At 38.4% G+C, this 16839-nt stretch overlaps 1 protein-coding gene across 4 annotated transcripts; it reads left to right on the top strand.

Annotated features, from left to right (window-relative positions):
• The first annotated feature begins 3135 nt into the window (after positions 1-3135).
• On the top strand, positions 3136-15111 carry LOC112192673 (pentatricopeptide repeat-containing protein At5g15010, mitochondrial). 4 transcript variants are annotated; one of them, XM_024332516.2, is made up of 4 exons: positions 3136-4966; positions 6510-6596; positions 10876-14684; positions 14773-15111. In XM_024332516.2, exon 1 carries the CDS (start codon positions 3233-3235, stop codon positions 4862-4864), a length of 1632 nt encoding a protein of 543 aa, XP_024188284.1. In that variant the 5' UTR covers positions 3136-3232; the 3' UTR covers positions 4865-4966; positions 6510-6596; positions 10876-14684; positions 14773-15111. The 4 variants fall into 4 exon arrangements, with proteins under 4 accessions (XP_024188284.1, XP_024188286.1, XP_024188282.1 ...); XM_024332518.2 differs by lacking the exon at positions 6510-6596; XM_024332514.2 differs by lacking the exons at positions 10876-14684; positions 14773-15111 and adding an exon at positions 8287-8617.
• Positions 15112-16839: the final 1728 nt, after the last annotated feature.

The raw sequence follows: 16839 nt of genomic DNA, 5'->3' as shown, positions 1-16839 counted from the left end.
AGGTTCATTAGGGCTAGGGCTGTTAATGGGTCGTGTCGGGTTGGGTTCGTGTCGGGTCAAGGTATTTGTCGTGTCGCAAGATACAAACCCAAACCCAACCCATTTAATAATCGTGTCAAAAATCTAAACCCAAACCCAACCTATTTATTAAACGGGTTACCCTTTTCCAACCAGCTTAACCCATTTAACAAATAGGTCATGTCGTGTTAGACAAAATGACCCATTTAAGGGTTAACAATGCGACCCATTTAACTAAAAAAATGCATAAATTGATTAAATTCACTAAAAACTCCAAATGACGAATAATATAAATAATTAAAGCCAATAATTATAAAGCAAAATATTTCAAATTGTCTAATCCTATGATCAAATACTCCTAACGTCCTAAATTTCAAGAAGAAGTATAACATAATCGGGTTATACGGGTTCACTTCGTGTTGGCGGGTTGACCTGTGGCCGACCCATTTATTAAATGGGTCATGGCGGGTTAACCCACAGCTGACCCGTTTTTTAATCGTGCGGGTTCAACCCGCTTTATTTCGTGCGGGTTTCGAGTCGTGTTATCGGGTCGTGTCGGAATTGACAGCCCTAATTAGGGCTGGTGTGGTCAATGCCATGTCATTTGGGATGGTTTTTTTATATGGAATTTTGGGATCCAAAGCATTTTCCAATTATAATTCTCAATTACTTGAAGGAAAATGCTTGAAATCCCAAAATTGTATACCAAATTTTGGATCCCAAATGACGTGGCAGATGACACATCATCGCTTTTGATTTTATATTTTCAATCTGTCTTCAAAATATTCATTTCTTTAAGAAAGACAATTAACATAAATTCCAATTAAAGTCAATACTCATCCACTTCTAGCCATTTCTTAATTGTACCACATCGCCACTGTTCTTTTTCTCACTTAGAAGTTCATCAACAATATTATACTTGCAATGATGGAAAAAAAAAAAATCACAGTTGTTCTCTGGATGCTTAGAATTTTTTTTTTTTACACTCTTTTAAGATTATATTCTTAGTCTAAGTTGCTCACTAATGAAAATGTATATTTTTTCATCAAACCCTAAAGGGCTAAACCTATCAAACATAAACATGCATAAACCGATCAATTTTTATGGTAACTCATAAAAGAAATGTTGAGTTTTGCTTGACGTTTTAGGAATTAATTTGACATGATTTTTCAATCATTTTAATAAAAATAATTAAAGACTTTTTTCCTAAACGAGAATATGAAATAACAATTTTTCTTAAAAAGAAATTTGCTTAATTTTTTTTTTTTGAAAGGGAAATTTGCATAATTTATTAGTTTTTTTTTTTTGATCTCAAGGTAATCAATTCCATTTATCTCAAGCCAGAATGATATGGATACATACATTCCCTTGCCAACTCTTGGGCAAGTTTAGGACGTGGTATGCTAGCACCACCCATTAGACAACTAGTGCTCACTTATTATAAGCAAAACCTATAATTATGACAAAACTAGGACATAGTAGATAGGCAGAGTTCGACAAAAAATTAAAATTTCTCCTGATTATCCAAGCAAGGACAACGAGGTTTAGCTGGCTCCATCCTCCTGGGTCCCAAATTCGAAACCACATAGATCCAGAGCCCAAGAATGGAACCCAACTTTGTTTGGACACCCAAACAGAATTAGGCCTAAAGCAAGACTTGGGCCACAAAACTGATCTTGACACCCAACCCAGATTGGGTTGGCTGATTGTTGCACCATTCACACTCACAGTCCCTGAAGCTTGGTTCCGGCGATCGACGTTCAACGTCCAGAAGCGCCTTCGCCTCTCCAGTTCACCTCCGTTCGCCGCCGCGAGCCTTGTCATACCCCTCGTCGATCCATTCTGACCCATCAGACCAGTTTTGATCAAGCATAGGCCCAGCTCGACTTCGGTCACCCAGATCCAAGCCTCTGCCACCCTCGTCACAACACCCACAAACCGGAATGCCGCTCGGGGTGTAAATTGGAGCACGGAAGGTATGTATCCCAAACAACCAGCATCGACCCCTTCTTTGTCGCCAGACGCCATAGCCGTCGCACCTGGAAGCACCCAGCTTCTCGCCGCCTCCACCGCTATAACTGACATAAGGCCCGTCGTCGTCGTCCATTGGGAACTGAAACCTCTTCCCTGCCATGATTAGACCATTTGCATCTGGGTTGCCGGCATCCTCACCAATGTTGTCGGCTTCATGCCAGCCTTAAGTCTTGCCCTGCTTGGTCGGATCCGATCCAGATCTTGATTGAAATCCTTCCCAGTCACAGGACTCCAGCGCAAGAGTTCGGCTACTGCAGAATCCCCTCTCCCCCTACAAACTGTGGAGAGGAAGTCCAATTGAGAGATCATCGAACGACATTGTCGTTGGGTTGCCGCGATGAGGCAGCAAGAGGCGGAGAAGGAGATTCTGCTTGGTGATAGCGCCGACCGGCGTTGCTTAGATCCCCAGCCATGGCGGCTAGGGTTTGATAGAATTGGGCAGAGGATACGGAGCATTGGAAGCAGTTGGGTTGCTTAATTTATTAGTTGATAATTACATCAACACAAACTAATGATGTGACAAAGGTCACATCATTTGGGATTAAAATTTTGTAAAAAAATTTGGTGTCTCTAGCACCACTTTTAATTGAAATTACTGTATCCAAACACTCTTAGGTGCATTTGGATGAGAAAATTATAAAATCCGTAGGAATTTATAAATGATGGAATCTTTAACTCCATCAATCTAAAATTCCATTAATTACAATTTGTATTGTTTTTTTTTTAGAGATGCAATTTCTATTGTTTGGTTGCATATATTTAGGATTTAAAATGTGTAATAAATTAAGAAAGTTTTAAACAAATAAAAAGATAAAATAGAAAAGAGTCTTGTTTTGAAAATAAAAATTAAATACTGCAAATTGAATTCTTAAATAACACATATTTTGGTGGAAATTGAAGTGAGGAATTTAAAGAACGAATTTCTTCGTTTTTTCCCACAGAGATATTTAAAATTACTAATCTAATGATATCAAATGAGGAAATTGATTTTTAAGAATTATAAAATGCTCACTTTAAATTAAATTCTATCATTTTTTCTCTCATCCAAACACGTGAAATTATAAATACCTAGAGATAGAAAAAGGATAATTTTAATAGTATCGGATCCATGTCCTTTGCTGCTGCGCCGCAGGTGTGTAAGAGGGATTTAGAATCTAGGGTTTTGATATGCGAAAAATAAATGAGAAACATTAGCAGATTGAAGTGGTTGTGCACGATTATGGTTGAAAAACCCTATGGCGTGATGATTGGCATGAGGGTCAGAGTCGGAGCGGCTCAAACGCATTCCTTTGCAACGGGAGCATACTCTGGGAAGTCAAGGGATGATGCTGATGCCATAAAAATGATTGTGGATCTGCGCTCATCCTGCAGCAGCGGGTGTGTGGAGCTGAAGAAGAAGCTGGAGCAGTGCGGCGTAGCAGCCTCAGCCTCAACGGAGCTGGTGGTGGAGATTCTTTCGCGTTTTCGCAACGATTGGGAATCGGCCTTCACCTTCTTCCTCTGGGCAGGAAAGCAGCGTCCCCATTCCGTGCGTGAATACCACTCGATGATCTCCATTCTGGGGAAGATGAGGAAATTCGACACTGCCTGGGCCCTGATCGATGAAATGCGGAGCGGTTCGTGTTCGGGTTCGGGTTCGGGTTCCTCCCTTGTCACTCCTCAAACTCTGTTACTCATGATTCGAAAATACTCTTGTGCTCATGATGTTGGGAGGGCCATTCACACTTTCTACGCCTATAAGCGGTTTGCGTTTGAGGCCGGCATGGATGACTTCCAAGGCCTTCTCTCCGCCCTCTGCCGCTACAAAAATGTCCCTGAAGCTGAGCACTTGCTTTTCTGCAACTCACATGTCTTCCCATTTAACACCAAGAGCTTCAACATTATTCTCAACGGCTGGTCTAATATCATCGTTAGTCCCCGCCACGCCGACCGAATTTGGACTGAAATGACCAACCGGGGCGTCCCCCACGATGCCATTTCCTATTCATGTCTCATTTCTTGCCATTCCAAATCCTCCAATCTCACCAAGGTGCTCAACATCTTCCGCCGCATGAACAAAATGAATGTTGAGCCTGACACTAAGGTTTACAATGCCCTCATTTTCGCTCTTGGAAAAGCCGGTCTCTTCAAAGAAGCTTCCAATCTCATGAAAACCATGCAAGAAAAGGGTCTTGCGCCCAACATTGTCACTTATAACTCCCTCATCAAGACTCTCTGCAAGGCCAGGGAAATTGATCAAGCTACACACATTCTCCATGACATGTTGCACCATGGCCTTGTTCCAACAATTCGGACTTACCATGCCTTCTTCCGTATTTTATCAACCGGGGACCAAGTGTTTGAGCTCTTGGAAAAGATGAAAAACACCGGTTGCCCTCCAAATACTGATACATACATAATGTTGATTAGGAAATTCTGTCGATGGCGCCAGCTTGATAATGTCTTCAAGATTTGGAGTCAGATGAGCGAGAATGGAGTCGGTCCTGATCGTAGCTCATATATTGTGCTCATACATGGGCTCTTTCTAAATGCCAAGTTGGAGGAAGCCCACAAATATTATATGGAGATGAAAGATAGACACTATTTGCCAGAACCAAGGACAGAAGAGATGCTTCAGGCATGGTTGTCTGGTAAGCAGACTTCTAAATTCCAAACAACAGATGGAGAAGTTGATCAAGTGGATTGTACTCAGCCAGCTACGAATACTAAACTAGTAATCCCCAAGAAATCTCCTCAGGAAAAACATTTCCGTCGGCAACCTGAAAGTAGGAAAGTTGTAAGAGAGCGGGGTTTTTCTTTTTGGGAGCAGTAGATTTCAATGAAATGAAAAATCTCTGCAGTTCATGGTCTCTGTATCCACACGGCCACGGCTGGTCAGCAACCTTGAGCATCAGATTTCCACGAGCTTAAAAAGGTGCACAACATTTTCTGTTACAATATGTTTTAACTATTTAATTGTTGTTGTCATGAACAAAGAACTGAAGCATTTATTTATGTAGTCAATATAAACATTTTTGATCATATATATGATACTGTAAAGTTAAATATGGGTTTTGCTATCCTCCAGTTTAGTTGCAATTGGGGTATGCCCACTATGAAATCAAATGCCATATCCTTTGTTAAATCAATGCATCATCTCATGTTCTGTTAATCCTCGTTTATGTCTACTGGTCAGAAAAGCAGTCTTCTACTATCTTTATTATGGGTACAACAATTTTACCTAGCCTCTAACAGTTGATAAACAACCAGAAAGAATAAGAAAACAAGGACTCTCAGAAAAAAAAAAAAAAACTCTATTCTTTGCGTTAACTCACTCTCTTTCACCGAGAATAGAATACACTTTGCTCTCCATCTATACGTTCTATTTTATTCTCTCACTCCAACTCCTAGAGTGGTATTTTCTCATCCTTATAGGGGTGAATTTCCCTTGTGCTAGCCATCATTGTAAACCTTGGCAGCCATTTGCTGCTCATGTTGTCTGCAAGCCCACTGAATCATAGAGCTCAACACCTCCTTATATAGGCACAATCATTATTCCTTAATCAATTAGGATTATGAATGATTTATTGCTTCCTTATTAGCATCTCTCTATCCATCAGTAGAAATACAATACCTACTGGCAAAACACTTGATGTATTCTAAGGCAGCAATACTACAGTATTTGCTTTAGGAAAAAGTCATGAGCTGAAACCCAACATTATACTTTTGTGCAAGGACCATTTGCACCGCTTTATATGTTTTCCTATATGTGCTTACTTACCTTTCTTGTATGATGAGAATATATACAACTTGTTGTAGCAATGGTTGCTCTGTCTTGTGGAACAAAGTCATAATTCTTTGACCAATTACAAAATGTCATATATAAGTATTCACTACTTCTGATTGATTTCTGGTTTGTTGTTCATATAGGATGCATCATTGCATGTATGTTAGTTGGTTTGCAAAAGTAGGGAAGTATCTAGGAATGATCATTGAGGATTAAGGGCCACAATCTATTTGGAACTTTGTTAATTGTTGTCCAATTTAAAGAATTGAGGAATCTGAATAGTCCCTACTTCTGTAATAGTAGATGCCCATAATAAAAATGAACTCTCTACCATAAGTGCTCCACTTCATTTCCCTTAACATGATCAAAGACCCTTCTATTCCTCACCATCCACATAAACCAAACAATTCCCAACAAAGCACATCTCCCCAACACTAATCACAGTTCATTCATCTGGATATTTTCCAGTTTTCCTTGGGTCCAATGGAAAGGTAACTGCATATCTGATATTTACTCAATTTTTTTTGCTAAAGTTTGAATAGAAAAAAAAAAAAAATCAGATTGGTAAGCCTCCAAAATTGAAGCAGTTTTGTAAAGTATTGCTCATCCAATTGTCCTCAATGAGTGTAACCAAAAAAAACAAAAACTCATGCTCAATGAGCTGTCTTTTATTAGCTTGTTTGTGTTGTAGATCACGACTTTGCAAGTGTGCCCGGAGTTAAAATTTGAGTTGGAAGGCAGATTGGAGTGGGAAGGTATCTGGAGCCAAGAGTTCGTGGTGAGCAAAATATGACTCCATGTCTGTTTGTGTGGTGTTGAATGGAAAGGCAGGTTCTTGTGTTTAGATCTCCTCTTTGACTTTTCAGCATGTCTCTATGATTCTACAAACTCTTTTGGTAAATGGAAATTTATACAAAGTTCTGCAGCAATGTGGTGCAGAGCAAACCACAGTAGAAAACAGGATTCCAGCGATAACAAACAAGAAAAAGGAGGTAGATAGCTCTAGGATTAAAGTTGGAATTTGGATAATTCGGTTCTAGGGAAGGTATCTCAAGAGAAACATATTCTGCAATTTATGAATATGATAAAATATACATGCAAAGACTCTTGAGTAATTATTTATACTAGGTTACAATATCAGACTAAACAAAAAAAGTAAAAATACTAGGTTACAGTAACCCTCCTATCCCTACAATCACTTTATACCTTAGCCCTACAAAATACTTAAAGCTGTCAAATTAATCAAAATGGAAGAGAAAACATCCATGTGGATCAGAGGTATTTTATTTTATTTTTTAAAATTTTATATTGCTGGAATTGTAAATATTGGTAGTCTTTTATATGTTAAATTTGACATTTTGACCTGATGAACTTTTCATTTTGATGATTCCTTATGAGTTTTTGTATTTCTTGACGGCCGCTACAAACCAAATTTAGTTTCATCAAAACTATATTAAATCTTCTGGAAATGACTTGAGATTTTGGAGGAATAAAGTTTCACGTGTCTATTGTATATGTATCTTCATTGAATATTCAAATTGAGTACATTCTGTTTAGTAGCTCCAATTCAACTTTAGCTTTATCAAAAATATATTAAATCTCAAAATGACGTGTCAAGGAAACTATAGTACATTCATTTTGAAATAATGCAGGCATTAATCAGACATTTACATTTTGGTGAGTTTTGTATGGAGAATGTTTCCCCAGAAACTAATAGATGAAATGTATGAGGACGCTTCCTCCTATGAAGTAAAAGCTTATTTAGGAGATTGACAGCTGCTAGTGATATAGTTAAGATGTGTTACATTTAGAATTGAAGTTACGGTAGTTTGTTGCCAGTTATAGGCTATAGCTGAGATGGTCTTTAGTTATGGTTCAGTATGGTAGCAGAAGCAAATTGAATGAGAATTACATTTCATTCATGCATTATTTTATGTTTAACTGAATCCTGAACCCCAAATTCTTCAACACTTTTACAAATCTTTCATGGGATCAGAGCCACAATATCTGTAATTTTTTAGATTTTTTGGTATTGTCTTTCAGGTTTTCACATATTCAGTTTTTTTCATGTCTAATTTATATCTACACTGTTAGAAACTTAAGGTACAGAGTCAACACATCGAAACTGCAACAAAATCTAAAGGGATCACCAATCTTTCTTCTGTCCAATATTTGTTATAACCATCCTTTGATGTTGGTTTCAATCAAATTTATCCGATGGAAATTTCAGATTACATGGAGTCCACCACATCATTTGTTCTTTCCGCGGGAACCCTCTATTTTGTTTTTTCCTTTTTTGGTTGGGAGAAAGATTTGTCTAAGTCACTTACTTTCTTTTTGTCCAACTTACTTATTTTTTTGTCCAAGTTTGATACACAATATCTTCAATCCAAACATATAAGACGAAATAACTTGATGCTTTTTTTATTGTTGTGTTGGATCCACAATTAATCCTAGTATTTGGTTAGACTGTAGGTGCAAGGTCTCTGGGTTGCAAGTCCAGGATGGCCCAGCCAGATATATAGCCCGTATCCCCTCATGTCAAAATATATTAAGCATAGCAAACATTTTGTTCTTGGAGAGCTCATAATCTCCTTGGATATATAGATGGTTTTTCCTTACCCTTTGCAATTTGTTCTGTACAATATAGGAGAATAATCCTCTAAATCAATCCAAGCTATGAAGTTTGCTGCACACAGCACACAAGATTCAACACTGATTTAATGCTGCACTTTCATGTGTTGACAGCTATTATTGCAAATTCATTGAATAGTTTGATTGTATATTTCAAATATGATTTTCTTTAGATTATAAAGTATGTTTATTATTATAATTTAAAATCAATCTAGAGAAATGACTTCGGGCAATTTTTTTAAAAATGATTTGTATGGATGTTTGTATTGAGCTATGCATGACCATTTTTCTTTTCTAGTATGACCTTGAAATTGACATGTTCATTGCTTTTCAGTAGCTTTTTGTGGCTATAAAAATCATCTTGGATGAAAAAAATTTATACAGGTATGATGACATGTGTTAAGGCCATTGAATATTTGAACTTATTGTGTAAGCCCCCTTAGGATCTTTGTGTTTTACTACTTAAGCAAAATCAGAAAATAGATGAACTGCAGCAGTTTTAGAGTGGTTCAGCCAAAACTTTAGCCTACATCCACTTCGTGATCTCTCATGAGAATCACTAGCACTATGGAGAATAACAACTTGATTACAAGTACTTATTGATATCCCTATGCTAATCCCCAACTTTGCTAGATCTCTCTATCACCCTTGGCTTCCCCTGCCCGTGTTTATATGTAACTGAGAACTCTCTGAGATCTCTCATTGATCTCTTCTCTGATCTGAGGACACATTATGTGACCTCCCTGCATCTCTATTTATAGATTACAGGTGCTGGTTACAAACATGTCACGTTAGGATTCCTAAAACTATTTGAACAAGGAAAGAGAGCTAGCTTTCCTATTCCTAACTAAAATAGAACTTACTTTCCAGGTCTAAATCAATAGGAATAACTCTTCCTATTCCAAAACCCATTAGGATACTAGAAGAATTCCTGTGCGCACTAATCTTCATTCACCCTCTAATCAACTTAGGCATATCAATGAGCCAAATTCACAACAGAACTGACATGATTGGTTTGGTGAATAAACGTGCTTGTTTGCCTGGATAATAGAAAAAAGAAGATAAAATTATCATGCAATTTGGTTACTTGTTGAGCTAGTAGCTCATGCCTACTTTTCAACATTCAAACATGGGTTGAAAAGAGAAAGGCAAAGAGATTGTTTATATTGTGAATTCTCTTGGTACATTTTATGTATGGTATTTATTTTGCATGTGATGTTTTTTCTTTATGTTGTATCTTTTTTAAATGTAGAATAAATATTGTTCTAATGGAAGTCTATGTATATTAAAGCTTTTCAGGGCGGAAGACTGAGAATTATAAATACATTTATGTATATTAGATACTTCTTTAAGCACAGTTAGGAATAAGTTTATAGATATTTTATGATGTCACAAGTACATAATATGACCGTGATAAATGATAATGAAAGTCTAACTCATATGTCTTGCAACTTATCTTTCAAATTGATTTTGCTAAAAAATAAATGTGTAGTTCGAAATTGCGATTAAAAAGTTCTAAAGTTGCTTATAAATCTGAGAATTGCCGAATTCTTTGGACGACTTGAAGACAATTTGTTAATGATGTCTTATTTAACACTTGAATCATGTTATCACCCGCATAAGTAGTCATTTTCATTTGGGTAGCAGTTGGTCACATATCTGTTTGCAAAATGCACAGAGTAATCATTTATTTGAATTTTTTAATTTATCCTGATCACAGTTTTATATTTCTCTGGGTAGTGTCCTTATTAGAGGACGTGGTTCATCCTCCCAAGACAATAATGATACTAATGAAATGTTTCTGTAGAGATTGGTGATTTGTTGAGGAAGGTATGACAGTAGACATATTATAGGGAAGATGTTTATGTTGACTTCAGGAAAATGTAACAAGTTTATAAAGTTATAGTTGGGATTGCTGTGTTTGAGATTTTTCTGTAGTAGGATGACTTTCCTATTGATTTAGAATTCTTGCCAGATATGTCAACTGGGGCTAATTTAAGGGGTAATCTTGGAGGCTTTGATGAATTGAATAGTCTTGGAGACTTCTGTTTGTGAGCGGGATGCTTTCTGTGGTTGGGGAACTTTCTTGTCTGTTATTGCAAGTTCACTGGATTTTAAACCTAGTCCTTCCTACATTTAACATATTTAAAGGCCGGGCAATAGAAATATCTATTTACATTTTTTTTTTCATTTGATAAAATGTGTTGGCAGTGAAATGCTTCTCCTTTTCCATTTATTTCTCATGTCGAAAGTTGCAGCAATAGAATTTGATCAGGAATTATGTGCATTATTTAGTTTTTGATTTTATCATTTGAATTTTGGAAAAGATTTTTCCCTTGTTTTTGGATTTGCTGAATTTAGAGCTTCAAGTAGGTTTGTAAATCCCTTTACATACTGATTAACTGCATCTTTTATTTTTATAGGAAGATTCCAATATATTAATACTAAAGATAACACGTGATGCGACTCTTTTTGGGGCGACGATATAAGACATCACCCAAGAAACGTCAGCTGCTCTCTAAGGCAACAGTACGGAAAGGATAGACCTTGACCATCAAAGGAAGGTGTTGATTGCTGCGTCTTTGAGACATGACTAGATTTAGGTTTTGCGCTGCTAGCCCTTTTTTTGATTGGTGAAATGACACAGAGCTCCGGATGAGACGAACTATGTCTAAGGCGTAATAAGTAGAAGCAGGACAGCATGAGTAGGAATAGGTATAAGAACCACAGGCCAAAGAAGAGATCTAGCCTACATTAACCCCGGGTGAAACCCACCAAATAGAGCCATTCAATCTTAGCTATGTTAGGCCCAGAAAGACCCAAATGGATCACCCAACAAAACTCTAGCCACAATGCCTAGCGGCAGGAAGGATCGCCGACCACACCCAAGGAGCCGTCAATAGAGACTACCAAAAAGAATACTCCAAATCTGAAGAACGCTACCCCTGTTGGTGGAAGATGACCTGTTCGCTCCATCAGTTTCCATGTGAGACAAGCATAGGAAGAACTCACCTAGGACAGAAGGAAGCATCACCCAAAGGCACAACGCCAACTTGATTGGTGTTGCACCAGATTGTTACGAAAATAGCTTAGAAATGGTTTTCTGAGTCAATTGGGAGAAGTCGGGCTCGTGCATGTGCTAGGCACGTGGTTAATTAGTTCATTCTGTTAATTAGTGCGTTAGTCTAATTAAGCATGTTAGGGTTTAATTAAGCATGCTTACTCCATGTGCGACACATTGCCACATGATAAGGGCTATATAAGCCTCACTTTGTAGCTCGAATATCATCGATGAATATCAGTATTTTCTTCAATTTTTCCTTCGTTTCCTTTGCATTTTCTCTCCAGTTAGGGCTCTTACCCTAACAATTGGTATCTAGAGCCACTTGATCATGGGCAAGCTTAAGGGTGCGGGGTCTAAGCCGGCCTTTTCCCCTCTTGTCTCGGACGCTCCTCTTGTTTCCGGTGAGCTTTCTCATTTGGAGTATGAGCTGCAGCTTCATTGGGATGAGACTAGTGCTCGCCTTGATGAGATTCAAGCTTCTCTCCAGGACTCTATGGCCACCTCCTTGGCTAACTTCAAATCCTTATTGATGGAGTAGTTCAAACTCCAGCTCACTACGATTATCAAAGACAAACCCCCTTCGGAAGCTGCCGGCGACATTGCCATTCCTCAGGCGGACGGGACAGTCAAATTTGGATCCATACCGTCACCTATGCTGCAGCAGCGGTTGGTGAGTGTTACCGAGTCTTCCTTGTCTACGGTGGCCAGATCTGAGGGTAACTTTGTTCACACCTCTGATGCTTGTGTTTTTAACACTGGTAATAGTGATATGTTGTGCAAAACTGTTACTGAGACTATGACTACTACTGTGGATTCATTGATTGGGGGAAATCATGCTAGTAAGAGCAAGGGGGGGTTCTCAAATTAACGGATCTAAACATGGAAATATGAGTGGGGTGATAACTCAAGCAAATAATTCTGTGGGAGGAACTCACCTTCAGGCTATACAGCAGCCTACTATGGGGTCACAGCCCTTCAGTGCACCACCTAGTTCATTACATGCTGGCATGACTTTTGGCTATCCCCAAGGTGTTAGCCAAAACATACATGAGCATGATCCTTTTATGATTACCTATTCTGGACCTTATTCAACATCCATGATCAATTTCACACCCACACTTCCGGCTGTTATGCCTCACTTAAAAAACCCAAAGAACAACACACCAAACTTCAACGTGATATCCACCCTTGCCACCACTACAACTACCCATGCCTCACCTCCTTATTATCAGCAAGTTGTTCCAATGCAGACATTTACACACATACTACCTCCACCCTATCATCAGAGTCATACAAACTATTTCCAACCAGGTCCACAGATGCAGCCAAATTATTTTGGATGTCCTTTCATTGATCCCAATTTACCTACCATGAAACAGATGAGGTTGGAATTCAATGTGTTTAGTGGAGGAAACCCTGTGGAATGGCTCAACAAAGCTGATCAATACTTTGAGTTTTATCAAATACATGAAGATAGGAAGCTATCAATTGCCACAATGCATATTTGTCCGATAAAGCCTTAGATAGATGGTATATGTTTAGACATGAATTTCCAAACACTTGGCAAGGGTTAGCTGATTTACTAATGAGGGAATTCAGTGGCTACAAGAGATCTGAATACCAGGTTACTTTAGCAAGAATAGTCAAACTGGTTCTGTGGAGAATTATAAGGAGCAATTCACAAAACTTTCAAGAAGGGCACCTGGTTTCCCTCCTGAGGTATTATTATCTTGTTTCATTGGAGGATTGAAGGAAGAGATAAGAGTGGATGTGCAAGCTCAGAGACCTAGTTATATGAAGCTTGTGAGCTTGCTAGAGTCTATGAAACAAGGAGTGAAAGCCACATAAATTTCTCAAGAAACTCTTACAGTCACAAAACAACCATAGGTAGCAGCAACAAGGTTACAACTGAGGTGAGGGCTAATGTTTGGCCAAGTGCGGCTTCTTTCACTCCTCGGATCAACCATAGTAACTCAACCTCCTCAAATAGGAACAACAATGTCAGGGTTAAACTCTCTGATGCTGAGTTTGAGGCTAGAAGAGCTAGAAATCAGTGTTACTTCTGCAATGAGCCATATAAACTTGGGCATAACTGCAAAAAAAGGGGTCAATTGATGAGTATGGAGATTATACCTAATGAGGATGAATTGGCTGAGGAAACTGATGAGAAATACCTCCACCAATTGTTGATATTGAAGAACCATTGATTCGCCTACAGGTCATGGGAGGAGGAAATGCACAACCAACAACCATGCAGTGGAAGGGAGTTTTCAACAAAAGAATAGTGCACATCCTAATTGATTCTGGTGCCGCACACAATTTTATTCATCCACAATTACTCAAAGGTTCCAAGGCTCAAATACATCAATTTTCACCATTAAATGTGATTTTGGCCAGTGGAGCAAAAATGCAAACTAGAGAAGTGAGAGTACAACTTAAGCTACAGCAATTCGAATTCATGGATGATTTTTACATACTGCCAGTGACTGGATGTGAGATGGTATTGGGAGCTTGTTGGCTTAAATCATTGGGAGACATTCCGTGGAATTTTGAAACCATGAAAATGAAGTTCACAGTTGGGGGCAGTACTTATCAATTGCAAGGAGAGACTACTGCTGAAGCTTCAATCATCAGTTGCAAGGTGTACATACATAGCACTTGCCGGCCATAATCAGCACTTAGACTTGACCATGTCACCTTGTCAGAATGAATTCAATAGTGTAACCCCTGCAAACGCAGCAAGACAACCTCCACCGGCAAGCCAACTCCAGGCTGAAACATGGCTTGACGCGCCGACACGCGCCACCCAAAGTTAGAAAGGTTGAAGCTTTTTGTGTTTTGGAGCTTATTTATACTTTTGTCTATGGGAGAGAGGGGTGGAGGCCATTGTTGTAATTGAGAGCTTCTGTGAGTGAGTGGGGTGTTGCCTAGTAACATCTTCCACATTTTCTGTGAAGGAGATGCTAGATTCGGTCTCCGTGTTGCAATGAGATCTACCTATGTCGCCATTGTCACAATGAAGCCTCGATATTGATATATTTACTGAACATTGTTTCAATTCTTAGTTTTTTGGTTTTTTTTTCTTATCTGGGTTATATTTGATTTCTTCAGAGCATGTTGAGCAACCCCTTTGATCGGCATGAGCTCGTTAGCCACGATGTTGAACAAGTATGTGAACTCATTTCATGACTTGAGCTCTTTGTTTTGTAATTTATGGTTTTCTGTTCTCATTGTGGTGATTGTGATGCTTTTTCAGGTTGTTTGTTCAATCTGTGACACAGAACAGCCGGTATGTCTGTTTCTTGTGTTGATTTTGATCTATGAAAGAAAAAAAAGAAGAAGCCTTTTGGGTTCTGATTTTGTTCAATGTCTGTGGAGAGGAGAAAAGATGGTGGGCAGGTATGGGTTTGTGGAGGCTAGGAGAAAAGTTGGATTTGAGGGAGGCGGTGATTTTGGTAGCCGGAGATCAAAGAAGAAAAAGAAGATTTGGTCGAAGAAGAAGAAGATTTGGTCAATTTTTGTCATGGTGCCTTTTTTTTTTTTTTTCCCCTTCTCGAAATGACAATTTTAGCCCCCAAAGTGGGCTTCTTTGTCAGACTTAACGTCCAAAATGGACGGAGAATGAGACATTGGACACGGTTGAGGAAAATTGAAGAGCTCGAGGGGTAAACTGGTTAAATTGACAGGACATGGACTAACATGAAGTTATCCCTAAATCTCAGGGGGATAAACTGAAATTAGACATTTTATTAATAACCAAAGAGTATATTTAATATAATCTAACCATCTATTTATGTCTGTGCAAGTGCACATCGGTGCACTGAATCCTACCCCATTTTTCATAGCATCTCCATTTTGGAGATTAACCTTTCATATATTTTTCCTATAAACCACTCAGGAAAAGGAGCAAAGAAATGAAGAGGAAAAGGAGCAAAGAAATGAAGAGAAAAAGGTATATGAATTATATATAAGGCTTTAAAAATTAAAATCATAGAGAATTCTGGAAACAAAAGAAATATAGATTATATATAAGGCTTTAAAAATTAAAATTAAGCTTGCTATTCAAGATTACTCATCTTATAGATCCCTCTTAATATATGAATCCTGCAAAAATTTAGTCAATTGGAAACTATTTGACCGCTAATTTTTTCTATCTGACAGTCTATACTGTTTGTAAGGTGTCACTAGAACGGATGATCCAATATATTCCAAACATGACTGAAATTTTGACTCTAAAGATGACAGTAGAGATTATTGAAATCTATTGTGTAGTCGAAATGATGATGTGAGCTCTTGTAAACATCTTTACTAGAGAAGCCTTGTATAGATTGTGAGGTGTTGTGCTCAAGGTCAAAAATGCTTCAACATTAGTTTTCCAAGTTCAAAGAACCTTCGATAAACTATTGTGCTTACAGAAATTTCTATTAGTTCCTTGGCTTTTGCTTTTCATCTTCCATATCATCTTTTCGTAACCTTATATTAAAGTTCCTATTAGATCTTTGTAGTTGTGTGGTAAATTCTGAAAATAGATAGAAGAGGAACGATGATGGAACAATGGTGTTTTATTGGATGTTTTTTAGTACAAGAGATTCCTTTCATAAGATTAAATAATTTGTTTTCATTTTTTTTTTTGAATAGAAGTTGATTGTTATTCAATAAATCAACAGCCAATTAGCCATAGCTTACAAAGCCTACATAAGCAATCCGGCAAGAAAAATCCGGTAAAACCTATCCAAGCTAAAGCAAACTAATTAAAATCACTGGGAAGCTCACATTTAAGCAAGTCTGCCCAAGCATAAGAAAGTTTAGCCTCCTACGGAAAGAAATCATTCAACTAGCCCTGACTTGCCAGTCACGCAATTGTGCTACAAGTAAGAAACTAGAAACATCATAGAAGACTTATAGAAACTTAATCACACTCAAACAGGCTTAAGACCCCAAGCAAAGCAACTAAATAATAGCCAGCTCCTCCCCTTGCTCGTTGGAGCTGATATTTGCACCAGCATTGTTACCTTCAACTTTCTCATTGCTCAAAGTACGCTTATTCCTTCGTCCAACAGGACGGCCTTTCTTTTTTAGAACTGTCCCCAGTGAAATCGGAACCTCCACCAACTCACCAAACTGAAATTCCGGAGGAATGAAAGCCAACCTAGGCTTAAAACTCTTCTTTTTCACACCCAGGGGCTTTTCTGCATTTAGCCCAGTAGCAATATTGGCCCCACCATCAGAAACAAGACCTTGCAATCCCAGCCCCGTCCCATGCAGACTAGGCCCAAACCCATGTTGACCCGTCCCAGTCAACTGAGCGGTCAACCCTAATTCA

This window comes from Rosa chinensis, chromosome 3 (assembly GCF_002994745.2).
Source record: "Rosa chinensis cultivar Old Blush chromosome 3, RchiOBHm-V2, whole genome shotgun sequence".
Classification (NCBI taxonomy): domain Eukaryota; kingdom Viridiplantae; phylum Streptophyta; class Magnoliopsida; order Rosales; family Rosaceae; genus Rosa; species Rosa chinensis.
Note: the sequence above shows the minus strand (reverse complement) of the source record. Positions and strands in the feature narration are given on the sequence as shown.

Excerpts from the sequence above, each read along its gene's own strand:
- LOC112192673 (XM_024332518.2), top strand. The coding sequence starts at position 3,233 with ATGAGAAACATTAGCAGATTGAAGTGGTTGTGCACGATTATGGTTGAA.